The sequence below is a fragment of the Rhagoletis pomonella genome, unplaced genomic scaffold, assembly GCF_013731165.1.
Source record: "Rhagoletis pomonella isolate Grant_MI unplaced genomic scaffold, Rhpom_1.0 Rhpom_scaffold_00003, whole genome shotgun sequence".
Classification (NCBI taxonomy): domain Eukaryota; kingdom Metazoa; phylum Arthropoda; class Insecta; order Diptera; family Tephritidae; genus Rhagoletis; species Rhagoletis pomonella.
Genome location: NW_023458557.1, coordinates 75,180,087 through 75,195,492, shown reverse-complemented (window position 1 = coordinate 75,195,492; position 15,406 = coordinate 75,180,087). Strand labels below are relative to the sequence as shown.

Here is a 15,406-nt window from a genome sequence, read left to right as displayed (position 1 = left end):
TGCTCCCACTACTATTGCTTGCCATTAGCTCAACTTGTTGGTTGTTTGTATGTATGTTGCTGACTGACGCCAACGCCAAATGGCACTTGCAACTTAAAGTTTACTAAAAATCGTTCTCTGCTTCAATTGGATTAATATGTTGTGTGGTAATTACTGGCATACAGCCACACAGTCAGACAGCGATACTGCCAGCAAGAAGAGGTACGAGTAGGAGGCGGTCATCACATGACGTTTTGACAAGCGCCATGACAGTGCTAGTGGTGGTGGTGGTGGTGGTGGTTTTGGTGTAAGAATCAGTAAAGCAAAGCAAAGCAAAGCAGTATTGCTTACTGCTGCATCTACTCAAAGTAGCAAAATATTAAAACCCAAAGGATGCAATTTACGGGAGTCGTCACAGCTTGAGCAGGAGGAATCAGCTTGGCGCGGCAGAGTGAAGGAGTGCTCGTAGTGTAGATGCTGCAACTCTGTCACTGTTCACTGCCAGTTTAGTACTGGATTCAGCGTTGTTGACAGCAAATAAACAATGTCGTGAAGCGACTATAAGGAAAGGAAGCGCATTGCATTTAAGTTCGTTAATTTTTTGTAGTGGGAGTTAAAATGGCGGAAGAGTGATATTCTTAATGTGTTTATTTTAATTAATGTTTCACTTATTTGTCAGTGTATTTGTCATGGCTTCATAGTTTAGCTTATTGTGAGGACGAAATCTTGAAGTTGCATAAGTCGGAGAAGTGGGTGTTAATAAACAGATAATGTTTTTGGTAGCTCTCAATATTAAAGTTTTCCGGAAACTATTAGCTAAAAAATTGATTGAAATCACCTTTTTCTAATATTATTACAATCTATTGTGTTTAAAAGGTTTTCGATTTTCCTAAAGCGAACTCTACTACACTTCGCGAGAGAAGGCTTTGACAGAGGCGAACCCCAATCATCAATTGACAGAGGCAAGCTAGGCTTCCAGATTCCATTAGATTTGCTCCTCAGAGATGAAAGGCCCCAAACAGTTGACTTTGAGAGGAAACTAGAAGTAGAGCTTTGCAGCAAGGCGCAAGTTGCAGCACCTCTCTTATGGAGAGGCATATAAAAGCTAGCTTGCTGCAATAGTATACAGACGGCTCTAAAACTCTCTACGGCATTAGGGCAGGCATTTATGGACCAAGGCTAAACGTCTCGGTGCCCATGGGAGTATCTTTCAGGCAGAGGTATGTATATGCCATTAGTCTACGTAGAAATTACTGTAATAAGTAAATTTGAATGTGAGGTCAAGTCATCCTTGGTTCTTGAGTGCATTGATAGTCTTAACGTCATGGCGGAGCACAATCTTGTCCAACTAATTTGGGTACCTGGGCACATAGGAATTGATGGTAACGAGGAAGTTGACCGACAGGCTAGCCAAACCAAAACGGCATCCGCCTCGTCGCCTATAGGGCCTTAGCCATTCTTTGTGATTGGACCTAGCACAATGAAGAAGAGTTTGGACCTAGCACAATCAAGAGCTCAGTAAGCACAGAAACAGACTCAGGTATCAACACTGGAGTAACACTGCAGGTCTACGCCAGGCCAAATGCTTACTGGGAGCCAACAACCTCACAAGATACAGGACTTATGATTGATTCCCAAAGAGGGGTTAAGGTTAATAACAGGATAATAAAAGGTCACCAAGACATAAGTTAGGGATCTGGTGGAATGACCTATGTCGTTTCTGCGAGTTGACTGAGCAGACTCCTTTACATCTTCTTCGCGAATGCGAGGCAATTGCGAGAAGACGGGAGAGGTACCTAGGCCAACTGTAGTCAAGAGTAGAATTTATACAATGGCAAACCCATGGTAATCTCCTCAAATTGTTGGGGTCTATAGGATTCGATAAGATACTATGAATGGGGTTGAGGGCACAATAGATATCGTGATTGCAGTGCATACATACATATCAATCTATATTGTTACTCTTTAAGTGGTGCAGTTTCTCCTTGGGGAAGGAGTTCAAACCAAATTACACTTTTTAAACGCAGAAGCAAAGTAACAAGCCAAACGACTTCCCCGTGATTTCATACAGAATTTTGATTGTTTCCGGCTTCCGGGTGACGATTTTTATCTCGAAAACCATAGATAAAATATCGAAGATGCGTATAAAACCAAACAAAGTTAGAGTTTCATGCGACAGGCAATATGTAGCTGTTGTATGCGTAGCAGTTCGTTTGTAGCAACTAGGAGGAATAACACGGAATTATACATAAAGGAGTGCATGCAAAAGCGATTTTTACTATTTAAAAGGCAGAATAAAATCTCACAGCAAGATTTGGTTTCATGCATTTACAGTAAATCAGCAATTGAATGATATTAAAATAATAGCATACAATTTGTACCCAGACATGCGAACCCACCGAACCCACCGAGCCTCCCCGAGCTCAGGCTCATTGTACGGTATTGGGCTCTGGTAAAAAGGATTATGGGGGGCACAGAACAGGTTAATAAACAACTGGATTTTTTCCAAAAAAATCTAATTTCCAACAAAAAAAAAATTAACATAAAATGCCAAATATGAGGTATTTCGGAAGAATTTAAATTCTTAATAAAAGAACCACTAGTAAGCATATTATTTGTAATAAATGTAAACGTGAATTGGATGTCTTTTAATAAAATGTGTTTTTCTTTTTAATTTATCAAGTAATTTCAACTTGAAAATGGCGGCATTTTTTACAGGGCTCAGGGCGGCATTTTAAGTAAATCCGGCCCTGCCTATTTGCCACGCATGGAGTGCATGTTATCTAGTGGTAACAGAAGAAATTTGAACTTTGGTTAAATTGTTATGTAGTAGACTCCGTTACTTCAGACACCTACCGTAAAATTTGGTTTTCAATTTTCACACCTTGACCCCTTTTAAACGGTTTTTCTTGAAAGTTTATTCAAAATGACAGCTCGAGCACTGAAATCTTAGTATGTATTTTTGTTTCACGCACCATGCATTAATAAGTCGTTTCTCTTCAAAAAATATACATACATAATTTCTTTCAAAACTAAGTTTAAAATTGTACGAGCAACTACTCTGTAATTTTCAATTCCCCAACGGCGCATTGTAGCAATTGCTTTGGTTGGGCATTTCCAACACAGTTTCCCAACTAAATCTAGGTATTTGCATTTGCATACACACATGCATACATATCTACAAATATAGTTACACGCACTTCTCCACTTTAACAAACACGACCAGCTTTACAAATTGAATTGTACAGTAGGGAAAAATAAATATATACATATAAACAATTGCATTGTTGTGCTACTAACGAGACTAAATAAAAATAAAAACAATAGAGTAGAGAGTAGAGGAAAAACAACATAGGCAAATAACTTCCTCGATTTTAATTTAGAATATCATTGTTTTGCTTTTTGTTTTCCTGTTTTGTTTGGTTTTCTTACTTTGATTGTGTTTAGAGTTGAGATGATATGATCATACGAATTGTGGCAGGCGTTCTTAACAAAGTAAATATATTTTTTTTTTTAAATATTCATGCTGCAATTATTATAACAGTGTGTTATTTGTTGGTATAAAAACTTTTGTGGGCAAACATTGAAAGTGCTTGCAACTTAATAGAACTCATACGCAGTGGTGTACCCAGTTGGGCTGTGTAGCAATATAAAATGTGCTTTTCCTTCTAAAGTAAAGTGCTAACGGCTGTGAACTTTTTTTTTTCAGAAATGTGTTGAAAGCATTATTAAAGCCAAACTCAACGACTTTGCTTGAATATGCCCGAGACGGCTTGTTGTATGGGCAAGTCTGCCTTATTTTGTCTAGACAAAATAAAAAAAAAATTGTGTTTTTTTTTGCTCATTGCTGGAGCACCGTACGGCAGCCCACATTTTCGGAAGGTCTTAGATTTAGGTCCACAATTTATAGTGATTCTTCTCGTATTCTGTAAAGCGACAAGTGTCTGTTAACATATCGTTGCATCAGTAAAAGCCACATAAATTTTTTTGCAATTTTGCACAAAATGGTAGACATTTTAAAAATAAAATTATCGACAAATAAATTAATATATGTTGATAGATGTGTCGACCGAAAAATCAATATATGATAAAAGCCATAATATGTCAATAATAAAGCTGGTAATAAGACCTCCGAAAATATAGGAAAATATATGATGATCAAGCAAGAAGGACTAAATAATAAATGAAAAATTATTCATTATTCGGAAGCAATGAATCAAGAATAAACACTTATTCTTCAATCGGAATTTTCTTATAATGAATACAAATTTATTCTTCATTCGAAATTGCTTGAATATTGAATAATATTTGTTTTTTTATTTGAATAAAAATTTAATCAAAAACGTCCATCCCTAATATATATGCCTTTCACCTAATTTTTAACAATTCGTAGGATCGTTTATGAAACTTGAATGCATTCCTTGGACACAGTCTGCAAGACCTTTTCAACGATACCTCAAACATGTCGATTAAATGTCGAGTAAATGTCTGATGGCGTTCCATACCAAAGCGGACGGGGTTCACACTTCATGTGTTTGATTTGATTAAAAATGTTTAGGATTGATACATAAATAATACATAAGTATGAAATTCGAGCTTGATTAATACTTTTTTAAATACTTTACAGCGCAAAAACAAAAACAAATCGACTTAATAGTTTTCCAAATATCTCGAGAACTGGATGAGGAAAAAATTTGAAAAAATCACACATACTCACACCAATATTCTCTATGAAAAGAAATATTAAAAAAATTTTTTTTCTTGAAAAATTTTTCAAATGCAAATTTTTCAAAAAAAAATAAAAATTGTTTTTGAAAATATGCCATCCCAAAAAAAATTGAAAAAAGTTAAAACGGTAGCTCTGAGTATTTCGCAATATTTAAAGTAGTATTACGGGGGGGCACTCTACAATAATTTGAGTTATGATTTTTTTTACACCGAAGTTGATTTTACATTACAAATTTGTACATTTTTTTAATTTCTTTTTTTTTAAGTCTTCGAGTAGCTCATGAAATTTTAGTACAATAAAGTGCAAGTTTTAAGTTACTGAAAAATTGCGTTGATTTTTAATAATTTTTATGCTGACTTCTTTTTGCACTTTTTCTTTATGAAAAAAAAATGCGCAACACCGTTTTTAAAAACAATAAAAAAAAAAAAAATTAACGACAGTTTTTTAATAAAATTTAATGGGCTACAAGACTGCATACTCGAAAAAACCCTAAAAAAAAAAATTTATAAATTTGTAAATTTGTAATGTAATCATTTTGCTCAAGTTCGGTGTAAAATAAAGAAAGTCATCAAATTTCGTATGATTTATTAGTGGTTCAATTTCTCTGATGAATAGCAAAATTTAGAAATCTTGGTTTGTAATAGTTAAAAGTTAGATACAAATTTTCAATCGAAATTTCATGAAAATACATCGGAATATGTTTTTTTTATGTATGTTACCGACTGACTTTGGTACACGTTAACCATTTTCTATAATTCTTATTTTTTTATCGGAAAGGTGGTGCCTCAATCGTAGTCCCATACTAATTTCAATACATCCACACCTGAAAAAAATTTGCGGATATTTTGCTCTTCTTACATTTTTATAAAATTAATAATAAAAGGTATTATCTTTTTAATAGTAACCTGAAAATGCTAATTGGTCTACTGGTCATTCACTTCATACATTTTTCCTAAAGGTTCAAGAAAATTGCATTAAAAATACTATTATTTTGGAGAAACTGCTGTAGGCGCTTAGTTGATTACATAATACATATTAAACTCTTTTGATAAGAGAAAAGCAAAAAAAGAAATATTTGGAAAGCGATCGAAAAAATAAGATAATTAGTAGTTTTGTTTACATATCTGTACATAAAATACCTTCCACTTTTTCTACTTCCCAGAAAATATATTGCGGCATATTCTGAATTTCGTACGAACCGAAAATGTGAAATTTTTGTATAGAAAATGATAGGAAAATCCCATGATTTTCGATTCGTACGAAAACAAGAATACGCTCCATTATAAAAATCCTTGATGTTAAAAATTTATTCGCTTAAGTAAATATACATACATACATAAACACAAAATTAAAAATATGTACATATGTATACAGACAATAAAAGTTGGCTCTTTATTTCCGGGCTGGGACGTGTCCAGTCGTGCCGGGCCGGGCCGGGCCCCACTAAAATTCTCAACGTGCGGGCTCGTGCGTGTTTTTGAAAGTTGATTTTGCACTCGTGACGGGCCGTACGCATCTCTACTACCTACCAACGAGTATCTACCTATAGAACTCATGTTACTCATACGTCATGTCACACCACACCCTAGTCAGACACTCAGACCTTGTTACATACGTATTCATAATTTATTTGTTGCAACGCTTTCTGATTTATCGTTCTTACCATCCGATCAGACATTTTTATTTGCATACCTCTTTTATTTATTATTGTCTACATACATATGAGCCCTTGCCCAAAGCTTCGACACGCATTTGTTTCATTCATTTCAAGTTTACATTGTTGCCACACCCGCTGAATTGGCAAACGTACAAAGATGAACATACACACATATATTTATAAATATATCGATGTTGTGTGCTATTTAATGCGAAACAAAAGTAAATATTGTAGTAATGAACAATAAGGGCAGTGGGGTAAGGAAAGACTGTAAACAATAGCAGTCACAGCGAGCTTCATGTTCATAAGCATATGCCGTTAAAACATACAAACATACGAGTATTACAGACGGCGCACAATGGCACTAGAGTGGTAAAAGGTAGTAAAAACAGATTAGCGAATTCTGAAAAACTAATTACGCAGATTCATAGCAAAATGTCCAACTAACACAAGCCAAAAACTACCTAATTTTTCCACTTGCGCGAATGAGACTGATGAGAGGTTTTTTGCTAACATTTTTTTTAAATACAATTTTTAAAATTTTATTTTGGTAAATTTTAAAAATTTTTTATATAATTTTTTTTTAATTTTTAAAATTTTTTAAATTAAATTTCTTAAGATTTTAAATTTTTTAAAATTTAAATTGCTTTAAGTTTGTATATATTTATCTAGTGAAATTTATAAAATAAGTAAGTCTGTCAACTTTATCCAAAATTCATAAAATTTAGTACGTGGAGCCAAAAATGTTTTGCAGAAGGTGGGCGTCATGGTAAGTAGCTTCCCATCATCTTCCAAATTGGAAAATTTTGTCGTAAACGGGCAGGATTTTCATAAAAAAATACTTTTTTTAATTTGCGCCTATTTTTCTAGAATTAGTGGACGATAATGTAAACCAATTTTGACGTACTTTCAGATTTATGCTTTTCTGGTTAAAATGAATTTCAACAAATTGGGATAAAATTTACCATTTCCGCCCATATGAGCTAGGGGCGTGGCAGCGCGTCGAATGTTATCATAATTTCAACATTTCTTCATTTAAAATTGCCGAATAGCGCACATACCTAAATACCTACGAAATTTCAGCGAATTTGTAGTACGGTAACTAATTTTGACCACAGCTTATATGGCGACGTCCCACAGTGCGGCGGCAACATTGCTTCCAAGCACTCATTGGGGCGATATATTTCCAATTCATCTGTGTGTTGATATTTTTGCAAATATGTTACTTCGACTATCTGTCAGCTCGAGTATTGCAGCGCTTCACACTTGCCTGCTATTGTATTGCCCTCCTTCCTTTTGCTTGATCTGCCACGCTGACTGCTGTTATTGCATTCTTCATTTGCTCCATTGGGGCTTTTGCAAAGCTCACATCTCAATGTTCGTATGTCTTGTTTGTCTTAACTGTTGTTGTTGTTATTGTGGATTGTTTGTTTGCTGCTACAAGTATTGTATGTCATATCATTTGTAATAAATAAAAATTAACATGTGTTGCCGACAATGTCTGCATGCTCCTACGTACATGCAAATGCATAAATACATAAATAAGCATATGTATGATATATAGTATGTGTGTGTGTGTGTGTGTGTGTGAGGATTTGCATAGTAATATCCTGTCGAGTTTTAAAGTTACAAACGGATAGTTAGTGCCTACCTCTGTTTGTAGTCTTTTTGATATGCCCATTTGCTGCAGTCTCAAGCATACATACATACATACATACATACAGTCACACGCTGCTACTCAGTTTAAAGACTTTCCTGCCATGTCCCGTAAGACTATTGTGTATGCCCTTGCAATGCTAGTAATTCAAATAGTTCCAAGTAAATGTGGTATCTTAGTGGGTGAACGGCATACTTATTTCAACATGAGTTCTGCTGTTTATCGGCATTTAAATAAAACATACTTCATGGTGTTCACTTAAACATATCGGTGAAGGCTAAATTTTTGCTGCACGAAACTGAAACCACTACAGCTTTGATGGTTAAAGGTAGAGGCCAGCCATCAACAACGCCTACCTCGCTGCTGCTCTTATATGTAGGTTCAATAAACTTAGAAAATTCTCGTAGTTGTATTATAATGCTGACATGCGTAACCGCTCATTTGCATTGACAAATTCGTCTCGCTACGACATTCTACAAGCGTAGGTGGTACGACTAATGGCTACCGTCATTTGTGGCATATACACCGGTGATGTATGTGTTTTGTGTTTTGAATATTAAATGCAGGCATGTTATATGCAAATAAGTATGTATTTTAAGTGCAAGTAGATAGCTTACCCAGGCGATAAACAAGTTTATTATATGAAAATACTGTAAGTTGAGCGCCAAATTGAAAGTTCAATGACTCCAGCTTGCGTTGATAATGAAAACCATAGCTCAAATCAAGGAAATGTTTGATAAATGAGGGAATGTTTTAGGTTAATGCGGCGCAGTTGCGAAGAAAGTAACTCACTATATTTTCCGCTCCCAAGGAGTCGCATACTAGCCAGCATATGGAACAAGGGTCCGGTGTTATGTCGAGATGAATACGACCCCAGCGAATCCCGCTGATGAAGTCTGATGAGGAAATGTGGTGATTTCCGAAATAGTTATCACTTCTACAATTTTTTCAAATTGTTGTTGCTTTTTGTAGTTTTTCATTAAGAACGGTCTCAAGCTCAATAAAAATTGTTGAATATAAAATAAGATCCTAAAATTAAACGAAATAATTAAAATGTATTCCTTTTTTGAAACAATAAATGTTAAATCCAAAGAAATTTATTTTTAAATAATTGAAAAAACAGAAAAATATTTTTTTTAAATAGAAAAAATTAAATCCGTTTCCAAAAATTTATAGAATAAGAAATGTATATATTTTGAAAAGAATAAAATTAAAAAAAAAAATTAAATAAGGTAAGTTTCCAAAAATTTAAGGAAATTAAAACAATATATATTTTCCTATTTAAGATATTGAAATATCATAATTTAATTTAAGTTAATACAAAAAATAATAACCCGCTGCATGATATTTCGAACTCGAAAGGAACACCCGCTCACTATTGCAGCTCTCACACCCTAAGATTGCTCTATGTCGAAAAAATATACTCTTATTTTTTTATTTTGAAATCAAAAAATATTTAGAGGTCGCTCAAAGCGCTCGAAAGTTTTCCATGTATCTTATGTGGATAGTTGTTTTTAACTATTCCTAGAAATGGTATGGAATTCTTGAAAATCAATATTTTTCGATCGGAAAACTCTGGTTCTTTTCTTTTTCGATTTCAAAAAAAAAAAAAATATTGGTGTTTTTTTTCGGTATAGATCAATCCCCCCAGGTGAGAGCACAATAATTCCGACTGTAATTCTTCTCATGCATTTTTGGACCACCCTTATGTACATACATACAGTGATTGCTCTCAAAATAACTTCTCACTACGAGCAGAGAACGGGAGAGCTTTCTTCATACTAGGTTTAGTGGAGTGATTAAAAATCGAGCTTTGATTGAGATTATATTTATATATGAACATATCTACTTTAAGACTTTTGCACTAGAATAACAAAAGTCTTTGGAACTATTTTGCTATCTGTATTTCATTTGTCTCACGAAAGACTTTTGTGGTATCTTAGTCAGATTTACCCTATTAATTGCATTGTGAATCTTTAAGTGATCTTATCTATGTAACCAATAGTGTCACGAAAGAAAACCAAACTAATTTCAGTATTTTCTTTTGCTTTACAGTTGACGCCCATTGCAGTTCATCATGGTACAGATCACTGCCATAATTAATCAATAACTACACAAATAATGATCCTCAAAGAAAAATAGAAAGTAAGTAATACTTAAGCACATCGTAAATATTCGTCAAATCATATTCGATAGTGAAGGTCAAGTGAAAGATTGATGATAATTTAACGGCTAATAATAAAAAAAAAATAGCCCTAACACGCAACAGCACAAATTAGTTATACAAATTAGTTATAAATAAATTGAAAATAAACAGAAATAAACCAACTGAAGCCAGTGGAAATTAGAGGGGCAGCATAAAACTCTTGGGTTGTAACTAAAGCTAAAACAAGAAACTTAAAATATAAATGACAAAATTAAAAGATAAATCTAAGTATGCAAAACTGACAAAAAAATTTGAAAACAACGGCTGAATGCAGAGTAGTTCAAAAGAGAATACGAAACTCGCCATATTACGTAGAAAATTTAAGAAAATATATTAAAAAAGAGAAAAACTAGAAAAATACTTTCCAAATGGCTGAAAAGCCTAGCGCAGATAAGGCTGTATAAAGCTTTAGAGCATAATTTGTGAGTGACACTACATTTTGAAAGCACTTTAAAGCACTGCCGCTTAACTGAGGAGTGAAAGCTCTGTTAAACACTTTAACTTGAGGTTAAAGCTTTTTACGAAAAGCAGTGAAAAGTAAACGCAAATGCGCGAAAATGGTTCCAATCGACGACGAAGACGAACACAGTCGCCATGACGCAGAAACAAACGTAGCTAAAGTGAGCTCACAAAGGCAAAAGTGCAACTACGCTGCAACTATAAATGGCAGTGACAAACGCAATACCACTTATTTGCATTTTTTACGCAAAACTCGAAGAAAAAGCAATAAGCTCAGCTTTAAAGCAACCACGCCTACGTCAAATGCACGCAAGTGTCAAGCGCTAAGCGCCTACTGGCAAATGCTGCTGATTCCGCAAAGTAAAAGCTTTAATGGTAACAGGCGATTCGATAGCTTTCACAGTATAAAAAGCTTACAAAGCTTGCAAGTTAAAGAAAGCGCACGCGAACAAGCAATAAGCTATAGATGCACTTCAGAAAATCAACTCAGCTCCGTAGGCCAGGAAGATAGTCGTGAAATCAAGCGATATTGTGGTGTCAATTACAGCAAGAGTGAAGTCAGCTTAAGACGTTGTGGCAGTATAGCTTTGGCACCAGCGCCACGTTGTAGGAGTAGTGAAAGTCAAAGCGCCGCAGTTAGGGAATATGAATTGCAGGCGGACTTAAAGCCGTTTAGGTACAGCAAAAGCAGCGGAAACAGCAGAAGCAGATACGCCAGTTGCGACTGGAGCGAAAAGTTCAACAGTTACATAATCAGAAGCAATACTAATGAAACAAATGGCAGCTATCGTAGAAGACCGCAATCAATTGAAAGACTGTGCAAACGCAAAAAAAGACGCTTGCGACGGCGTCGAAAAAGAAAAGCGCACAGAAAGAGACAGCTACATGAAGAAAAAGAAGAGGAAGACGAAGAAGAAGAAGAACGCAATCACAACACAATAGCGACATTTGGCGAGCAACTAGCCGTAGTACATACAACCGCTAAATCCGCAACAGTAGTCGCATTTAATGCACACGAAACTCATAAAAGTGCAATTGTCTCACACGCACAACCAGCAACAACTTGCACACCAACAACCGCAGCAACAACACAGCATGACACGCTTGTCGACGTGTCAACAATAGCAGCAATATCATCACCAATGCCATACACAACAGGAACGCACGCACATAAATTGCCAGCTACCAAAACACTTCCAAAGCACCACGTCGTCGTCGTCGTCGTCGATTGTCATGAACGCAGCAATAGCAGCTGTTGCAATGGCAATACAACTGGTGTGCAACATCACTCAAGAAGTAGCAATAAAATGGCGACAATAAACACATGCACAACAGCTAAATCAGCAATGTCATCAACATCTTATTCACCAACAGCAGCGGCAGCCTTCGACGCTGCATCGCCTGCCATACGACTGTCGGCCTTTTATGCCGCAACTACACTGCGCCTATTTTTAACCACATTGACAACACTGATCGCCAGCACAACACCAACAACATTCACAGCCACAAAATACTCATGGATTTTTCTATGGATATATGTGAATTTAACTGCTAGAGGTGAGTACTGGAAAATATTTGTTTACTTTGATTTTGCATAAGAAAACTAGCAAATACCCGGCGTGCTTCACTGCGCCTTAAACATATTTTTGTGTTGCTAAAAAATAAAGTATGTACATTTGAAAAGCTTTTTGAAGTGATATTTTAAAACTAATTTTCGATTTATGAAACATACTTTGTTTTTTATGAATAAGGGTGTTAGCTAATATGTATATTTTCGAAGGTATTTAGTTCTGGAAATTAAACTTGTAATCTTATAACTCAATTCTACATAAAGTACGCATTCTGAAAAGGAGTATTAATTCAGTATTTACCTTATCTCATCACTTTAACTAAATACAAGTTTTAAATAGGTGGCAATCAGCTACAAAAATATTTTCGACAGTAAATTTATTTAAACCTCATTTGTTTGATACCCGCGTTGTAATATTTATTTAATTTTATCAATTTAAAAATTTGCTAAAAAATTTCAAACAGTTGGCAACACTCATCAAAAATATTTTTGGCAGTAAACTTTATAAAATCTCTTTAGTTTGATACACGTATTGCAATATTTAACTTATCCTATTTATTAAACTAAATTATAATTTTCAAATACGTGGCAACCTACCCTAAAAATATTTTCGACTGTAAGCCTTCTGTAACTTCTTTCTTTTGACGGCCATATTGCAATAGTTATTTTATCTTAGCAATGTACTTAAATTGCAATTTTCATACAGGTGGCAACTCTCTCATTATGATTTTTCTATATTTTAAGTTGGACCTTTAGCAATGCATCGCTGCAATTGCTTTCAAGCATTATTTGTCGAGCTAAGCGCGTACAAACATGAAGACAAACGTACAACGGGCAGACAGACAGACAAAAATTCTAAAAATTGTTGATTTGGCTTCTGTTGCTATAATAAAGACCACCATATTAATTTTTCTTTAATATCTATATATAATATATTTATGGGTGTAAAAAAATAAAAAGGTACCGTGCGGTCCGCCAAAGGACCGTTTTCGGGTGCATCATAACCTTGCACATCAGTGGAATCCGATTCTTACCTTTCACCTTGTGGCAAATATTTGTATGTATGTCACAATGAGCCGCCGTTATGGCTCAGTGTTTAGAGGTGCGTACCACCAATCCGTAGTTCCTCGATCTCCAAGAAACAGTGGTCGCCCCTCTGCAGGAAATGTTTAATATCCGCGTGTATTTCCGTCATGAAAAAACTTCTAGTAAAATCAATTTGCCGGTTTCTTCTTTTCAATGACCAGTTTAGCTTAACAGTAAGTGTGACTCTCAAGACTTGGCTCTGAATAGATAGTGTGCTAATGTGTATCGGTTATGTTGGGTTTTAGTGGTTACTGTAGCGAATTTATAGCGTAACTAAGTTGACCTTTGTGATGTTAATATATTTTTTTACCGATAACTGTTAACCCAAAACCTATATCATCCCCATATATGAGTATGCTTGGGAAGGGTGAGCCGAGATGTTCCGACTTCAGCTACGACAGTGACGATGAGGTCTGATTTTTAGTGTCATCGCATGCATCCCCATCAGACAGTGTCGGGCCAAAAAAGTACACCAAAGTCGAGAATTACAGCCTTATGCACCTAAAACGCTATATTGACGCCTTCTATTTATACTACCTAATTCAGAAAACGTAAAAGATTTTTAGATCAGGCAGAGTATACTACATATGTTCGCTTTTTAGCTACAGGGAACCTAAACACATATGCTTGCAATGGCATCAGAATCAAAAATAGGGAGCAATGGAGTTTCTTTTGCTCAGTTGAATAAGCGCAAGAGGCCATTTTACCAAATTCTTAGCTCGTGCAAATAGCTTCTCAATCTTCTTTGTCCTGAAAATATGCCTCTAATAGTTAGGACATTCTCTTTTGGGAGGTTAATAAGGAGCTTGGATGTTTTCAGGTTAGTCCGCCCAATAAGCTCTTAGCTTGGCAAGGGCTTATTATTTTATGCCACCGACATATTCTTATACCGATTACACTCGATGAACGCACGTAGATTACAAATCTGTTTGCCGGTTTGCTAAATCTGGCCATTTTCCAAAGATATATTCATTTTAAGTTTGCGTTTTTCATTAACTTGAAAATGTCTTAGGAAAATTACCTGATCTGGAGAAATAGTATAGAGATCCATTATCTACGACCCAATATTAAGTTTACGTGTTTCGACGTTGTTGATTTTGTAATTTCAAAACTTGAGATTTTCCCTACAGTGTTACCTAAAGAATGATTCAGGACCTCTGGGAGTTAAAGCTGCCGCCCATCTAACAAAGCTTTTATCTCTAGTGAGCTAGTGGCCATAATAGTTAGATTAGGCTGTGTTTTCAGACACATTTAGCTTTCCAAAGGTCTCCAATATGATCATTTCTACGTTAGATAATCCTTGCATACAGAACAATTACGCAGGCCTACGCCCCATTTGGAGTTTTAGAGCTACATGTTCCCGAAAACAATTACTTTTCTCGTATCAGCTTTGCGGGAAGAGGTCATGTGAAATCTGTGATTCTAGATTTTCCACGCTCCTAGGGGATGAGATCGTTCCATTGGTAAAACATTTTCAAGCAAAGTTTAAGTGAATACGCTTGTCAACCTGGTCTATCGTGCGACGTATGGACTTAATTTCCTGCAGCTATGCCGTCTGGCATTGTCCTATTGGTGCGTACCTGTATCCTTGTGGCTTTGGTAACTCTCGAAACCCAAGCTACCATACCGTTGGTAGTAATGTCTAGGAATCCTATGACTGCACTCTCAAGACTTGTCTGCTAGACGCTTGTACAGAATTACTGCGTTCGTCTCTTTTGAAATTTTCACGTCATTCGCCACGGTAACGACATTTACCACGAGCCCAACCAGAATTTTATATATTTTATAGCTGTTTAGGAGGGGTTAATACTAAAAAAACACCATGGAAGCAGGATCTTGAGGATTTTACTTTCCAAGAGTAACACGCAGGTAGATAAAGTTTATTTCCTCATTGAAACCACCTTTTACTCTTTTAAGACCAGTCATATTAACGTATTTTTGAGAAATATCATAGTGGCTGCGTAGCTCCCGGACTGACGAGCCTCCGACTCGTTTAGACTCCACTGCGCGTGACCCCAGGTCCAGGATTGGCGCTAGGCTTACCGAGTAGATGCTTGTCCCAC

General features: G+C 35.7%; 1 protein-coding gene across 1 annotated transcript in view; it reads left to right on the top strand.

The window, feature by feature from the left end:
• The window catches only part of LOC118735527, a gene marked incomplete in the record, with an annotated part of 363,818 nt that overhangs the window by 135,824 nt on the left and 212,588 nt on the right, over positions 1 to 15,406 (top strand). The window contains 1 exon segment of the mRNA XM_036465328.1: positions 10,078 to 12,244. Coding sequence (XP_036321221.1) covers positions 10,786 to 12,244 — 1,459 coding nt within the window.